Source organism: Lissotriton vulgaris, chromosome 1_1 (genome assembly GCF_964263255.1).
Source record: "Lissotriton vulgaris chromosome 1_1, aLisVul1.2, whole genome shotgun sequence".
NCBI classification, from domain to species: Eukaryota; Metazoa; Chordata; class Amphibia; order Caudata; family Salamandridae; genus Lissotriton; species Lissotriton vulgaris.
Window position 1 is genome coordinate 603,901,926 of NC_141685.1, and position 18,168 is coordinate 603,920,093.

At 41.7% G+C, this 18,168-nt stretch overlaps 1 protein-coding gene across 1 annotated transcript in view; it reads left to right on the forward strand.

Moving 5' to 3' along the window:
• Window positions 1-18,168, forward strand: part of LOC147747551 (calcium-activated chloride channel regulator 1-like) — a 365,801-nt gene that overhangs the window by 111,492 nt on the left and 236,141 nt on the right. The window contains exon 4 of the mRNA XM_086925678.1: window positions 8,080-8,188. Coding sequence (XP_086781804.1) covers window positions 8,080-8,188 — 109 coding nt within the window. The remainder of the gene's footprint in view (window positions 1-8,079; window positions 8,189-18,168) is intronic.

The window sequence follows — 18,168 nt, forward strand, 5'->3', positions numbered from 1 at the left end:
ACCTGTTTTCACAAGCCTGCCACTACCAGACATGTTTCTGACCTCATGGGGTGAGAGTCAGAATTCTGGATGGGATGGCCTTCCTGGAAAGGAAGCTTTAAAGGTGCGGCCATCTTTGAAATCCAGCCCAGGAACCTCCAGATAGTGAGGGAGGCCAAGCTCCCTTTCCTGCTTCACTTTTGGTGGGACGAAAGGTGGGAACATTAGTGAGACTCATAGGTGTGCCGACATTCAGCCTGCACCAGCCCTAAGGCTAAGCAGGCGAGGTGGAACCCACTTTTCACTTTCCACCAACTTCAAGGTGGGAAAAATAGCCTATCAGGGTCAGGGATATGCCCACCCCCCACGAAGGGTAAGCATATAGAGGGTATAGTCACCATACAGGTAAGAATCCCATTGGCTAATACCTGGCTCCCTTCAACGCTCCCTAAATTTAGTATTTCAGTGGCTCCCAAGACCTTGACTTAGGATTCCATGGACCTAAAGAACAAAAAGGAGAAAGACGTGGTGGCGATTCAGGAATTGAGCCCTGCTGCAGAAGAAACCGGCACCAAGCCCTGCCAGCTGCTAAAGGACTTGTTAACTCTGGTCTGCCATCCCTACCTTAAACCTGTGCAGCCTCAAAGAACCCCGGAGCCCTGCCAGCCTCCACCTATTGCCTGTGACCTACCTTTGGACTCGTGGTACTAGTGGTAAAGACCACCATGAGGTGAAGATAGGCACGGACCTTGTCAACGCGATTCACCTCATCAACCCAAAAGTTGCAGCAGCCAAGCTTGTCGGGTACCAGTTCGGTAACTAACACCCTTCAGCGCATCCACCAGCCAGAGGGATCCTTACAGTACCTGCGACGATGCTGGACACAGACCTGCTCCTGTGATCCTGTACCTGCTATCTGGTAGCAATGGCTGCTTAAAAGCAGTAACTTAGGTACGAGCACCCCGACCGCGGTGGACTGCCCTCACTACACCTGTAGATGAATGCTGCCAGTAAAGAACAAGCTCTGCATCCCAAGACGTCAAGGGCTCCCAGATCCAGGTAACCTAGAACTGCCTGCTGAGCCCAAGCCCTTGGACTTCCAAAACTCTGACACCCCTGGAGTAGAACTACCCTGAACTCTGGGTGTCCGTTGTCACCCAAAAACTCCATGGTAGAGTGTTGCCCCATTGCTATCTGACCCAATGATTTGCTTAAAGTGACCGCAATGGTAACTGTTTTATCGGTGGCCTACCACCTTTGCATCCCATTCTAACCAATGCTTTCTTCCCCTTCACCGCAACACTCTCTGCCTGATGGTATTGACTGCTGTTGCTTGAAACCCATAAGCATTTGTTCTTGAACTGTATTTGGTGAAAAATCAACATACATAGTATTTATTAACTGTTGGATGAAGTTCTTGGTTTCTAAAAATATACAATTTTATTTTTACAAATTGGTCTCAGATTTATTCTTGAGTGTGCGTCTCATTTATTGCCTCTGCGTTACAACAAATGCTTAGCACTACCTTCTGATAAGCCTAACTGCTCGCCCATACTACCACAAGAAGAGCATTAGAATTATCTGCTTTTACCTCTGCAAACCTATTGGGGATCCACTGGAGTCTCTGCACAGTGTACTTCATTTTAGTACACTATATAGAAAGCCAGCTTCCTACAATATCTTTTTACCTTTAATTTGCAGAGTCAATGTGAGACAATTAATGTCCTAGACTATAGAATAATAATTATTGCCATACATCAATTATGTAAGTGAAATGCTCTTCATGGTGTAAACTGTTTGTCTCAGTATGTAATGAACATTCATACTTATTACTCTATTTATACAATGTCTTATAAATGGCATATATAATTGCCTTACCACAGTCTTGTCATTGTGTCATACTGCTAATAGAGGTGTGCTACACTTGTGTCATACTAGCCCCTTACATGTTTTGAAAGAGTGAAAATCACAAGTTGTAGCTTGACTGCCTTACTATGGTGTCTCTCGCATCCTTTCTACTCCAGCCCCAGCAACAAGCAGTTAAACCAGTTTGCACCCCTGGTGATGGCACAGAAAATAACACCACTACTTTATGATGGGTCCTGAACTAGCAGTGCAGTGCTTATAAAAACAAAAACAAAACACTGCCCTAATGGTACCCTTCCTCCCTCAGCTCCCTTGCGGGACTTCTTCTCCCTCATCCAACATCTAAGTTACCTTCACTCCTCCATCCACAGGTCAGATTCATTCCTCATCTACTGCCCAGACCTTTGCAGTTCTACTACATCCTTTTGCCCTGCACAATATTCTAATATCCCTCTGCTATAAATGAAAAAGCTAGTCAATGTTACCCACTATTCACAGTGACCAGATAACGTCTGCTTGTTCTGCGGACATGGCAGAACAATAAGCACGCATTCTTCATACTGCTCTCCCATGAGGGAATTTTTTGTGGCTTGTGCAAAATGTCCCAAGAAGAGCGAAAGAGACACTTATTGCATAAATGCAGTTTATTTCTTCATATTCCTCACTGCAGTGAGATCATCTCGACTCAACTCCAAATGCGGAGTACCGCAAGGCTCTTCTCTGAACCCAACTCTTTTTAATGTGTGCGTTGCACCCCTTCCTAAGCTGGTCCGCAAGTTGAGATTTCAGCTATGCTCATATGCTGATGTCACTCAACTGATCATCTCTATTGGGGAGAAACTTAAAGCTACTAACTAAAATCTGTCTAGCTGCCTCGCCGAGGTCACCACCTGGATGAGGGCACACTGTCTAAAACTCAATGCTGAAAAATCAGAAATTCTATTCGTAGGTGCCCACCAGATTAGGGACTCATCATGGTGGCCGGAGTCTCTGAGGCCGACACCTAAGTGAATAAATGCATCAAAGTCCTGGGTGTCTTAATTGACGAGTCCTCAACTATGCAGGAGCAAGTCAGTGCCATGTGGGGCACATTTTACTGTCTGTTCACATTCCTGATGAGAATATTTTACTGGATTCCAGTGAATTGGCATAGGACCATAGTCCAAGCCCTAGTAGTCAGTAGATTGGACTACAGCAATTCCTTATACATGGGGATGTCTGACTACCTTTTCACCCAGTTGCTGGTGATACAATATATGGCTGCAAAGCTAATATACAACAAAGACAGGTACTGCTCCACATTGAACTGCCTAAAAACACGTTTCTGTCTTCCTGTTAAAAAAAGTGCAAAATTCAAACATCTCTACTACACCCACAGGGATCTTCTTAATCCAGGCCCGATGACACCTTCAAGAAGTGTGAAATTCCCTGATATAGCCTTAGCCAAGCCCATGCACATGATAAAAGTCAGAGCTGGAAGCCAATCATTCACCCATCTTGCTGCAGCCCACTGGAATCAGCAATCCCTGGCCCTTCACCTCACAAATGACTATCTTAGGGTCAGAAAGTAGCTTAAGACTTTGCTCTTTCCCAGATAACTGTTTCCACCCCGCATGGCCTCTCCTCTAGTGAGTCGCAAACACAATCTGTGGCTTTTATAGTCCCATGATATCCTTGTGGGATGAGTGTATGCACTTTACAAGTACTAATAAATAAACAAATGTGTGTTAGAACTGTTTTCAACATTTTTTTTAAGTTTAGAAAAATTTTATTGGGTTAAAGGAATACAATGATGTACATAATATACATAATATAAAAACAAAAAGAACAATGAAATCAATGAAATTATTTGCAATGCATCAGTTGGACTGGAATAAAGTCTAGGGTGTAAAACAAAACAATCGGATATCAGAAATATAATCTAAAGAATCATAGCTTATATTATGTTACATAGAAGAAATTACAAATAGAACTATAGAGTAACACAAAGGAAGTCATGGAGGTTTGGTGACTTCTTGTTGCCGGGGAGAAAAGGCAACAGAATGTTTAGCACTAGCATCGATGATGAGTACAACTGGTTCCCACAGGTTTAAACGTTTGGGTTGCAAGTGTGAGGGATACACAAATGTGGTGTCTAACCTATGATTATAACAGACAGCGTACCACCATGCTTGATATGAGAGTTTGGTAAAATCCTTCCAGTTCCTCGTTATTTGTTGAAAGGCTACTAATAATAATAAGGTCAATTATTTTTACACTAGTGACACCATTATTCCAAATAGGGGATAGGCTACCTAAAAAGATGTGTATGATGGAAAAGGATGGTTAGAATGGAAAATGTTGTGTCCACACTTTTTCCCCAAAAATTTGGACAAACTTTAATTGAAAAAGAAATGGAATAAGTCAGTATGTGGCATAGAACAAGACCAGCAATTATGTGGAGTCTCAGAATGAAATGAGGAGGGAATAAAAGCCTGTTATATATAAAGAAGAGTGTTTGCGTTGTGTTTGCAGCCCTAGATGATTTCCACAGTTTAAGCCAGATTTTATCCCAAAATTCTGCAGTCCAAGAAGAGCCAAGTTCCTTTTCCCATAGTAACTCTATCTTTGTTTTAACTCTTGGTATATGTAAAGTATGTAAGAAATTATATATAATGGAGGCTTTAGATTTGCAAAGTAGGAAGGAGTGTAATTTATCAGTGCGAACAGATTCAGGAGAACTAGTAAGAGAAGCTGAGCTATGTTGTAGGCGGGCAGCTTGGATAGCTTGTGTTAAGAGAGAGTATTTAGAGCTAAAGGATAAAGGGAAACCAAAGACGACGGGAGCTTGTGAAAACGGTAAGATCAAGTCTTGATTATACAATTGATTCACCCAGATCAGTCCTCGCTGTCTCCATGCCCTCCAGAAAAAAGTTTATTCTTGATTAAAATGTGTGAATTGTGCCATATTGGAAAGTCAAGGAAGGTTGTCGAAGAAAGGAGTGGGAGAAATTTAGAAGTATGCTTAAGAATAGAAGTAAGAACAAACTGTGGTTTGCGTATAAAGGATAAAAATTCCTGAAAGGAAAAAGGAGAAATTAGAAAAAAGTTCTAACGTGGTCCAAAGAGGACAACGTGGTGAGGGTTCAGAAAGCCGGTGCGACGATTGGGTCAGGATAAAGGCCTTATGGTAAAGAGGAAAATCAGGAAAGTTCGTCCCTCCCTCCGATTTTGGACAAGTCAGTTTGTGAATGGACATACAAGACGTCTTGTTCTCCCATAAAAAAGAAGATAAGATGGAATTAATCTTCTTAAAATATTTAAGAGGAATCGGCAAAGGAATATTAGAGATCGTATAAAGGACTATGGGAGAAAGCTTCATTTTTATGGTGTCCATGCGGCCCCACCACAATAGATATAAGGGATGCCATTTTGTTGTTAAAGTAGACAATCTTTGTACACAGTTGTCCAAGCAATGTGATATCGTCCCTGCTAAGGATGAGGTAAAATGTAGACCTAAATATTTGATGAATTGGGGGCTCCAAGAAAAGCCTGAAGAAGCATACTCAGTACTGAAAGTGTATTTTGTCTTTATTCAACTTAAATCCAGAGATAGACGCAAAGGAATCCACCTCTTGTAAGAAAGCAGGAAGAGAAGTTTGGGGTTGCGAAAGAAATAAAAGCACATCATCAGCATATGCTGCATTTTGATGCCATGGATATTATCATGTTGACAAATCCGGAGTAAGAAAGGTTCTGGAGCAATATTAAAAAGAAACGGGGAAAGGGGACATCCCTGTCGAACTCCTCTAGCGAGGTTAAAATAAGAAGAGATTCTGCCATTTGCCATTACAGCTGCTCTTGGATTAGAATATAAAATAGAGATTAGAGTCCAAATTTTTGGGCCAAAACCAAACCACAGAAGCGTACGGAAAAGGTAAGGCCACTCAACTCTATCAAATGCCTTTTCTGCATCGAAGGCGCTGGCCGCTAGAGAATGAGGTATGTGTGAGGCCTTGGATAGGATATCAAAGAATAAACGTGTGTTATCCGAAATGAGTCTCCCCTTAACAAAACCAGATTGTTCAGACCCTAATAGATCAGGCATGTAAGATTCCAAACGTGAAGCTAAAGCTTTTGAAAAAATGTTATAGTCAATGTTGACTAGGGAAATGGGTTGATAGTTTTTACAATGCTGAGGATCCTTACCATCTTTAGGAAAAAGGCAGATAAAAGCATCAGAAAAAGAACCAATAGACGCACCAAGCTGTAAAAAGGTAAGTATAAGGGTATGCAATTTGGGGATCAATAAAGAAGCAAAATGAGTGAAAAATTCTACAGTGAAACCATCTGGGCCATGGGCCTTATCTAATTTAAGGAGCTTTAACCTCTTTGAAGCGTCGAACATTCAGCGCCCAGTGCTGAACGTTCGAATAACGGGTGCGGTCCCGTCGGCCAACGGTCGTGCGCAGCACTGGCAAGGTAGTGCTTGCGACGGCCGTTGGCCGACGGCAGCGCTTAAGTGGTTAAAGCAACATGAAGGTCTTTTTGTGTAATGTCAGATTCTAAAAGGGAGAGGTCCGGTTGTGTATCAGCTGGGTAATGGATACTGGAGAAAAAATTGAGAAATAGAGTGATCCGGAGATTGAGACTCAGATGTATACAAAGTTTTATAAAATTGAAGGACTTCATTCAAGATGTCCTCATCCTTAAATTTTAGTGAGTTGTTGCTACTTAAAATAGAAGAATTAAAGGCAGCAGAGCGGGAACTTATACAAGTGGCTAGAGACAATGCAAATCCCAAAGAAGCGCAAACCAAGACTGCATGTTGCAAGCTAGGATTAATGCGATATGGTGTCAGGAAATAGCGGCCCGATTTTAAACGTATAAAGAGGAAAGGTATGAATATGGGTGGCAACTGGTCGTTGCTTGGCTCAAAGGTTGCAGGGCAGGCAAGCCGCCCAGAGAATTGAAATATTAGAAGATGGATGAGACTATGGAAGATATATTGGATGTGCCTATAGTAGGCTCTGGACACAAAGAAATTCACTGATAGATCTGTTAATCTTTCCAAGTGGTTTCTGCATGTTATGATATGAAAGATTGTATTGATATCTACAGAGCATAATCATTGCCATAAAATTTTAAGATTTAATAAAAAATACTTGTAAGCACTAGGCTAATGTGTAGTATTACTTGCTACACATTATAACATTTTCATTGAATAACGAGTCTTCACTGACTACAAAAGTATTTATCAAGAATGTGAGCTGATGTCAACACCCCTACAGGAAAGAGCAGTAAATGTCTTGTTCAGAATCTTAGCAAATTATGTGCAGAGGTTCTTTTGGCTCTATGCCGTCTCTCAACCAAAAATCCATGTCACTGCAGACCTTCTAAGGATGGCTGCCTGAAATGTCAGAGTTGTATATTCGGACCTCATTGGGTGTAACCATTTTAAATATGTGTGTTCAGTCAGAATTGCAAGGAAAGAAACCAAGCACAATTACACTGGTTGCAAAATACACATGGCTATGTCGAATGGAATTGCAAAGAGGGTAACTGGAATTCAATTGGCTGCAAAAAAAACATGGATGTCTACAACACTGTTGGCTAGAGAACATGCAAGACCGTATTTATTCTAATGCACAGGACACTTGAGGCATTATTGCTATTTGCTGGAAAAAATAAGTTGATGTAACCAATGGTTTGGAAGAGAATACGTAAAACACTGTTGACTATGATTGGAAAGCACACATTCATGCAAACAACCCAACTTCAGATGGAACATGGACCAAAATAATTATTTTCTTTAATAGCCAGAGCTGTTTTCAAAGGTCATACTGTTGATCTGTAAGCTGTATGGAGAAGAGGTAAACATACTGCTTGCCAGGACCGTACTTCTGCACAGTGTACTCATGAAAGAATACTACTGCATGTCAGTGGCACAATATATCATGACAATATAAAACATGCATACGTGTGTGCACTAAAACCCAATCGAACGTGCAAAGCAGACAATTCTCAATACAGGTTGACCGCTCTGCAAAGTTATGCATCATGAAATGTAAATATATATACCGAAACTATAAATATTGGCCATAATGTGAGGGAAACTACTTCTAAAATCATTGAACACTGCACGAAGATCTCAGTATAATCCGAATGAAGGCTCAATTTCAGATTAATTCAAACACATTTTTCTCTTAATAACATTCAGTTTCTTGTTTTAACTATGTGTTACTTTTTCCACAGGACGAGTTCTTGTTCATGAGTGGGCTCATCTACGATGGGGAGTGTTTGACGAATACAGCAAGGAGCAGCCTTTCTACGAATCTGGACAAAGCCAGATTAAGGCTACCAGGTGAGACTCTAACTGTTTGTATGCAGACGTGTCTCCCTTTCCTCAATCGTCTGCAGACTCTGTCAATATGTTAATGTCCCTTGAATGGTGTAGAAGTGAGTCCTCTTCCCTCCGTGCCCAACGAAGAGTATCTGATATGCTGGGTTCTTGGATTTCAGGCCCAGCCTCATGCTAATCCAGTATGTGAGTAAAGGCCTTGTCCTGTCTTTGAAAAAAGTGTGGTCCTGGACCTTGAGGGGTGCACCAAGCATGCCCTCGGAAGTTTCAGAGTACTATTGTCCCTGTCAAAGGTTCTTGCAAGTAGCGACTACCGTGTTTTGCAGAGGCCTTAGAGTGAGCAGTCCTTTTCACCTGCATCAAGACAGTGTGAGGCTGCTAGCCCACTCACATACATTTGTGCTGATGTTGATGGACATGTAATCCAAGTGCCAAGATACTGATAACATGGAAGAATATGTTATGTTATGTTAATTGTTATGTTAATAGAATTTTTGAGCGCACAGCTGCCCCAGCGAAGGGGCGTCCCGGCGCTATATCTGAAAAGGTAACATAACTAACAAGACAAAAAAAAAGGGGTAATTAGTAAGGCAGAGGGAAAAAATAAGTTTTAACAGCTTTCCTGAAGGCAAAGAGATCTTCTAAAGAGCGAATGTGGACAGGAAGTGCGTTCCACAATTTGGAGGCCAGCACCGTGAACGATCGGCCACCTAGTCTGCATTTTTGGAAACGAGGAACAAGTGCCAGATTTTGGCCGGCAGAAAGAAGGCTGCGCGAAGGGGTATACGAGGTCAGGAGGTGCTGGAGGATGGCGGGAGTGTCAGTTTTCAGAATTTTAAACGCAAAACAAAGGGTCTTAAATTCTATGCGTCTAATTACTGGTAGCCAATGCAATTTGAAGATTGTACTGCGGGCTGAGCAGAAACGCGGCAGGCCCACCAGGGCCCTGGCTGCCGCATTCTGCACCCGTTGGAGTCGCAGGACTTCCGCCTGGTTGGCGCCCAAAAACAGTGAGCTAGCGTAATCGAGCCTCGATAATACGCTAGCTTGAATCACCATCTGGCGAGTGGGGGCATCAAAAAATTTGAGGATAGGCCTCAAACCACGTAAAATGCCGAAGCACATAGATGCCACCTTCTTAGTATGGAACGAGAAGGTTAGTTTGGAATCCAACCAGACGCCAAGATTTTTAAGTTCAGAAACAGGTTTTGGAGGAGGTCCCAGCTCCTTAGGCCACCAGCTAGCGCCCCACAGATCAGGATGTTTCCCCAGTACCATCACCTCGGTTTTGAGGGCGTTGAGCTGTAAACAGTTGGCCGTAAGCCAGCTAGCAACAGCCCTCAAACCATCCGCAAAGTTCGATGCCAGCTGGTCAGAACCCCCGTTAAGGGCCACCGCCAACTGGGTATCATCTTCGCAACCTCCGCCAGCGGTTGAACGTAAAGGTTGAAGAGAGTGGGGCTCAACGCCGAGCCCTGCGGGACTCCTTGGGTGATGGCATGAGGCTTAGATTTAAACGGTGGCACTACCACCTGAAAGGATCGCTCCGAAAGGAACAATTGAAACCAGTCAAACGCCCTGCCTGAAATGCCTGCCTCACCAAGCCTTCGGATAAGAATGGTGTGGGATACAGTGTCAAAGGCGGCACTAAGGTCCAGAAGGACCAGTGCCGCCGTTTGACCTGCATCTAGTACAGAGCGGAGATGTTCAACCATATATAGGAGTGCCGTCTCTGTACTATGTCCAGGTCTAAAACCATTCTGTGTAGGATCCAATAGGTGTGCAGAGGCCAGATGTTTTGTTAAGATGTTATTCACATGGGCCTCTGTGATCTTTGCCACCCATGGAAGGAGGGAGATAGGTCGATAACTCTCCGGCTTCAACGGATCCAATCCCGGTTTCTTTATGATGGGCATGATGCAGGCAGCCTTCCAACTAGGTGGAACTGAACCAGTGGTGAGGGATTGCTCCACCAGATGGCGGATAGGAGGAAGGCAGAGGGACGCCGAGTCCAGAAACTGGGCCGGTCTCAAAGGGTCATCCGGAGAGCCAGATTTTACCTTGGCCGCTAGGAGATTAAACTCCTGTTCCGATGGTATGGGAAAAGTGGCCAAGCACTGAGAAGTACGCAATGTTAAGGTCGTACTATCAGGGTCAACTTTGGGAAAAGAGCGATAGATGGTGTTTACTTTTTCCACAAAGAAGCTGGCTAACGACTCACAGTGGGCAAGGGAACAAATCTCCGTAATAGGAAGTCTGTTCACTGTGAGCTCCTTCAAGACTTTAAAAACCAGTTTGGACGGATTAGAACTCGCCTGGAATTCCCGTGCATAGTAGTCAGCTCGGGCCCGGCAGACAGCTCTATGGTATGTCTTTACCTTAAACAATCGCACAGCTGAATGTGCCAATGGCCTTCATGTTTCCTTATATTTCCTTTTTACATATTCATCCATATTATTCCATGCTTATTCCACACTTGTCATCCTCTTTATTCAGTTTTAGTTCGAGCCTGCGCGCTAAAGTGTACTTGCTGTTTCCGAATTTTTACTGTTCACCTCATGTCCATCCGGACTTTATAAATGAACAGGACTGAAGCAATAATCCATGTCAGGCAGCGTTTATTTAAAAGACCCTATGCATTTCGGGCTCAACGCCCTTCTTCGGGGGTCACTGTGAACAAATAACAAATAACCCCAGTCACGATTTATGTTTTCCACTTTAAAAAACATTGCTTAATTCTGTCCCAATTGATCAACATATTACACAGTGCCTTAAAAACATTTGTAACACTTTACTCAACATTTTGGTATATTGCCCTATCCGCTAAATGCCAGACAATTTAAATAATGTGCTTGTATTTAAATTCTAATCCTTATCTCATTACCGCTTTTCGAACAGTTGAAACCCCCTCAGTTTCCTCCCCACATGAGAGCCTCTCATTACTCCCTTCGTGTCTACCTGTGCCTCAACTCAGTATCACGCATATTCCCCCTCACAATCTGTTTCCACACATTTAACCTAACGGCGAGCTGTGTGCAAACTGCCGTACCCCGTCTCACATTTTTAACCGCGCCCTCACTATTCCATGCTAACTCTCCGTTCCCTCCCCTCCATCTTTGATGTTTTATCAACCGGGGATACGTTTACGTTGTTCCCACTTAGCACATACCTGCTGCCTGTTAAAAACCGTCCCTCCTTACTCCATCAGAATTCCATGCGTTTCCTCCCAGCATCCCTCTTTTATTCAACTCCTAGTTTCAACTGCCAATGACGTTTCTAATTAACCACCCTCCCAGCTGCAATTGTTGAGTGTTTATTTCGTCAGTTACTACATCTCCCATAATCCTATTCAAAATGAATTTGAATACCGATCAATCTCACAAATTTTTAAACAAGTATACAATGTTAGTATCTCACATGGGACAAAAATGTTAATTAAGCACTTGGTGCAAACAAATATCGAATGTAAACATTAAATGCCTTATTTGTCTGAAAGTGATCCTTAGGCGTTTTCACCACTGTCTTTAATGAACCACGTCGGTGTTTCTGGCGTGCAGACTCGTGTTTTTGTATACTTTAATCATATTCTTCATCTTAATCCTTGGGTGCTATCCTTGGTGTAGGGCATTAGTCGAACTGCACTGTAAAAGGGGGTCAGGATGCACACCTGTCTACTGACGTATTTTTCAAGCTTGTCTCTTTTTTCACAAGAGTGCGTGCCGATTGAAGGAAATATAAGGAAACATGAAGGCCATTGGCACATTCAGCTGTGCGATTGTTTGGGGCGTGATGTCGCCCCACTACAGTGAAGTTCATAACCCTGTTGCCATTTGGGCATGGCAATAAACTCAATCGGCACGCACTCTTGTGAAAAAAGAGACAAGCTTGAAAAATACGTCAGTAGAAAGGTGTGCATCCTGACCCCCTTTTACAGTGAAGTTCGACTAATGCCCTACACCAAGGATAGCACCCAAGGATTAAGATGAAGAATATGATTAAAGTATACAAAAACACGAGTCTGCACGCCAGAAACACCGACGTGGTTCATTAAAGACAGTGGTGAAAACGCCTAAGGATCACTTTCAGACAAATAAGACATTTAATGTTTACATTCGATATTTGTTTGCACCAAGTGCTTAATTAACATTTTTGTCCCATGTGAGATACTAACATTGTATACTTGTTTAAAAATTTGTGAGATTGATCGGTATGCAAATTCATTTTGAATAGGATTATGGGAGATGTAGTAACTGACGAAATAAACACTCAACAATTGCAGCTGGGAGGGTGGTTAATTAGAAACGTCATTGGCAGTTGAAACTAGGAATTGAATAAAAGAGGGATGCTGGGAGGAAACGCATGGAATTCTGATGGAGTAAGGAGGGACGGTTTTTAACAGGCAGCAGGTATGTGCTAAGTGGGAACAACGTAAACTTATCCCCGGTTGATAAAACATCAAAGATGGAGGGGAGGGAACGGAGAGTTAGCATGGAATAGTGAGGGCGCGGTTAAAAATGTGAGACGGGGTACGGCAGTTTGCACACGGCTCGCCGTTAGGTTAAATGTGTGGAAACAGATTGTGAGGGGGAATATGCGTGATACTGAGTTGAGGCACAGGTAGACACGAAGGGAGTAATGAGAGGCTCTCATGTGAGGAGGAAACTGAGGGGGTTTCAACTGTTCGAAAAGCGGTAATGAGATAAGGATTAGAATTTAAATACAAGCACATTATTTAAATTCTCTGGCATTTAGCGGATAGCGCAATATACCAAAATGTTGAGTAAAGTGTTACAAATGTTTTTAAGGCACTGTGTAATATGTTGATCAATTGGGACAGAATTAAGCAATGTTTTTTAAAGTGGAAAACATAAATCGCGACTGTGGTTATTTGTTATTTGTTCACAGTGACCCCCAAAGAAGGGCGTTGAGCCCGAAATGCATAGGGTCTTTCAAATAAACGCTGCCTGACATGGATTATTGCTTCAGTCCTGTTCATTTATAAAGTCCGGATGGACATGGGGGAACAGTAAAAATTCGGAAACAGCAAGTACACTTTAGCGCGCAGGCTCGAACTAAAACTGAATAAAGAGGATGACAAGTGTGGAATAAGCATGGAATAATATGGATGAATATGTAAAAAGGAAATATAAGGAAACATGAAGGCCATTGGCACATTCAGCTGTGCGATTGTTTGGGGCGTGATGGCGCCCCACTTCAGTGAAGTTCATAACCCTGTTGCCATTTGGGCATGGCAATAAACTCAATCGGCACGCACTCTTGTGAAAAAAGAGACAAGCTTGAAAAATACGTCAGTAGACAGGTGTGCATCCTGACCCCCTTTTACAGTGCATGTCTTTACCTTAGCCAGGTAGCATACTTTTTACGTCTTTGTCGTAGTTCTTCCTCCATGCTCTCTCAGCTTGTCGGCAGGTAGCTTTAGTACGCCTGTGTTTTTGCGAAAGATTTTTTACACACTCCATGAGTGTCTGTGCGTGCAAGAGCAGCACAGGTCTGCAGTTTCACAAGATGGAGTTTAGAATGCTTTACTAGACAGCTGAAATGTATTTCTGACATTCCCAAGAGTGGAGGGAGGGAACCTAGACACTGACGTGGGAAAAGAGGAACGCTCTCTTGCACTCAGAAATTCAATTAGGTCCCTTTCACACAGAGGGCTTCTGAATAGGCTGTCAGACACCACCATTTGGTGGATGGTATGGGTTAATGGTGGAACTGCACTTCCGGTTGCCACATTGTGAGCAAGGTTTAATAAAGAGTAAGCCCTTTGTCTCTCTTTCTGATCACTATTATATATGCCAGTTGATAGCCAGGTTAAGACTGCTATCGCTTCTGTGTGCCTCCGTTGCAGGCGCTCCAGCCTGAAGACAACTATGTTATGATGAGCCTCACTCTAAACAAAGGCTTAGTCTGGAGGGCAGCCTGAGAAGGAAACATAAAAAGGAGAACTTGCCCAGACTGGTTCTGATAGTGAAGTCAATTCAATTCAATATATTTATTAAAGATTTGGAACTCCTAGGAGGTCCACATAAAATGCATTCATAGAATTACAAATAAAACAGAGACACATAACAAGCATAATCACAAACCATCATAACAATTATCAAGAGCCTGCCTTCGATTAGCTAAATTTCGATAAGAAGAAACAAACAATAATATCAGAAAACCCTGATCCTACAGTACTCGAGATTTTCCACATTATAACTCCTAGGATAATATAATGGACATTATATAACCTGACAGTTCATTTAATAAAAAAAAATTGTAATAAAAAACAAAGTTCAAGTAGAGGATCAATTTAAAATTAGAGACAGAATAAAACATGGGCATAATCAGACCTGTGCAAAAGGCAATTCAGTAGCAACCAGCTCAAAAGAGAAAAACCTCCTGAATCCCACTGCATATACGTTTTTACAATTAACAACAGAACATAGTGGGAAGCATAAAGCAACCTAACCCTAATTATGAGAAAATAGCAGTTAATAGCTGCCTATCAATGTGCAAAATATAAATTAATAAAACTAAAGACTACTACAGATGGAGAGCTAACTAAAAGGCTGGCTAAGAGGATAGCCACCCATTTGAAAGTGTGCTAAAAAGGCAAGAGAAATTAAAAATTTTTAGTCCCACTGCTTTGTTTTTTGTCCAAAATTGATAATCTCCGGTTGGTGCTACATTTTATACACAATCTTAGAAAAACATCATTACAGGGTTAAAATATATACATGAATTCCTTAAAATAATTAAATAATTTTACGCACACTGCTTCGTTTTTGGGACAAAAGAGATAATCTCGAGCTGATGCTACGTTTTTAACTGAGTTTTGTAAAAACATCGGACGAAGCCAACAATAACGGCTCAATGCCAATGCTGGACATACAAACAGAACATGGTCCAGAGTCTGGTTGCTCAGCATACACAAATTACAAATGTTCCCATTATTCGGATTTTGAGATCATTTTGCTGTAAGGTCATTTAAGGGCAGAAGATTCATGCGACCTAAAATAAGTAAGCGACGAATGCTGTGTTCTAAGTTCCAAAATAAATATTTTTGTGCAATTCTCAGATAGTTCGTCCTAATTATTCGTTTTAATCTTTCTTTAGAGTTACAGGATTGAATGTCTCTATCAAAACTATTCTGCCACTCAGAGTTTTTAGGAGAGACTTAAATCCCAATGATAGAAGGGTAAGCACGGATTCTTCTTGTATACTAAAGACTTTTAATACCAAAGAGAAATCACGGTAAAAGGAGTAGTTACCTGCCTAAACGTCAAAGATTTCATGGCATAAGACACCTCTTAGTGAATCAGGGTCGCTATGTTTTAGCTGATAACCCCAACGTAGAACCCTGGATAAGCCTTGAGTATAGGAGCTTATCAAGCCAATTTCCAATCTGATTGCTGAATTGGAACTAAGGTGTTAAAATTACATATTTTTTGTATTATCTGGCCTTCGACCTTGTCCAAAAAACTCCAGTCCTTAACAGAGATTGATTCTATCTCATAAAGCAGGTTTGGGGAGATTTTTGACTTAAAAACCATCAGTAAATGTACGAAATGTCTCCTACTCATAGCGCTGTAAAAAATGCGCAAGCCATTGGCATGCAAAGTAGCTTTACTAGAGCAGTGTGAAATTTGAGGATTATTTTTAAAGCTGCTTGTTAAAAGTTTCCCTAAATAGAGGTATGAATCTACTACCTCCAGTCTTTCAGGACCGTTTTGCCAATTAAAATTATATGATTTTCTACTTTTAGAACTTTTCAAAATTAAAATTTTACTTTTGGATACGTTTATTTTCAAAAAGTGGGCCACAGTGTATTTTTGTAAGGAGGCCAACTTTCTATTCAACCCAATAGGGGTTAAGTCCATTACTACTATATCGTCTGCGTATAGTAGACATGCAAAAGGACGGGTACTGATCTTCAAGGCATTTCCATCATCTTGAGCAAACCAATCGGGTAAGTCTGCTAAATATATAAGGAGAATAACAGCGGTGCTAACTAGCAGCCCTGTTTGAGACCGTTTTCAGTAGGGATTACTTTTGATAATCCTTGATTTCCACCCATTAATATCTTGCACCAGGTTTGCGATTGGAGTGCTATGATCAAGGATAGAAGAGGGGGAGGCAAACCCATTTTTTGCAGTTTTCTCCATAGGAAAGGTCGATCTACCTTATCGAAGGCTGTAGAAAAATCAATGAAAGCCATAAATACATTTGAATTACAATAGATTGTGTATTTTTCCTCTATTAATTTCAACATAAAAATATTATCTAGCGTAGAATGTTTTTTCCGAAAGCCTGCTTGCTCAATGGGGAGTACTTTTTTCTCTACCACCCATTCCGTAAGGTGATCGAGAATTCTACGTGCAAATATTTTCTCTGTTGCATCCAGTAAAGCTATTTGTCGGTAATTACCTGGATGCGATCTAAGGCCCTTTTTGTATAGAGAATTGAAATACTTCCTGACCAAGATGATGGAATTTTCCCATTAGAATAACAAAAATTTAATTATGGAGCTAAAAAGGTAGCCCACAAAAGAGGCTCCTTTTTGATTAGCGCCATGGGAATTTCATCAGGGCCCTTTGGTCCTGAGGATCTCATTTTTTTTATATCCCCGACCACTTCATAGATAGAGTCGACATAGTTGGGTACTGAAATTAACGGCAGAGTCCCAATATCAGATCTGCAAGAATCGAGATTCCCAGAATACAATTCCCGCAGATAAAGTTTCCAATCTTCGTCTTTTATGGGTATGGAAAGAGATTTCACCCTAGTGCCGCAGCAATCGGCGATTATTTCCCAGTACCTTTTTGAGTTATTTTTTTAAGCTGCCTCTTTTAACTTGCGTCCATACACCATCTTCCTTTATTTGCCTTAGGGAGCGTTTTTTCCTCTGTCTTTTTCTCTTAGCAGGTTTATTAAATTTCTTCGCTCATGTGAAAAGTACAGGAACTGAGCCCTCACTAGTTTGTTAATTTCCCTATTTAAAGTGATCCGTGGGTTAAAGTATGGTCTCCGTTGTGCAGGAGCATGAGTAGGTTTGCCAGATTTAGCCAGGAGTAAAAACCTTAGATGATTCTTGGTTATGAACGGGGAACCTTTTTAATGGCCGATCTAGATTTATATCAGGTAATGTAAAATCTTCCATTATATATTCTCCCACTTTGAATCCTGGTTCCGAAACTCCTTCCAGTTCATAGACCCCGTTCACAAAAGGGCAGATATTTAGATTTGCCAGTACAGTGTCAGCCACCCCAGATTATGAACATTTAAGATCGGGATGCCGTGATCCCCTGATTGTAGACGGTGAAATGGAGGGTATTAAAGGGAATGGATTTGTATTGTATTGTATTGTATTGTATTGTATTGTGATTTGTAAAGCGCGATTGCTGCCCAATGGGACTTACATTGATCTCTACTTGAACAGCATATTCTTTTTGGGGAAACACCGACATTCCTGCAGATTTAAAATGTATTTCTTTTTTAGGAAAATAGGAAGGGATGGTATTAAAGCACTTCAGCGAGTGTATTTGCAGTGAGTTGTTCCTTAAGGGGTTAGCTCTAGTTTTTGTGCAAGCTCTTGTATATACTAGTCTACCAGAGCGTAATTTTTTAGCAGTCATAGCTTTATTTGGGAATAACTCCCAAAGCTTGATGCGCCAGAGCGCCGATGTACTGGTGCACTGCTTATGCTACACCGTGCACCAGACACTATTTTAGCACTACCTAATTAGCGACCCCCAACTGGGTGGCCAGAATGAACAAAGGCTAGAGAGCCTATAGAAAATATTTGAAGTGTTTGCGATTCAACAGTACTAGCACAAGGAACAACTGACCAGATGCCTTCACGCACGGTGGGACCCTGTATCCTCTACTGCTCTAGAGACATGCTGCGCTTAAACCAAACATGTGTACCCAACATACAAGAAATGGACACTGGGCAGAAAATAGGTTTAGGCTTTCTCCCA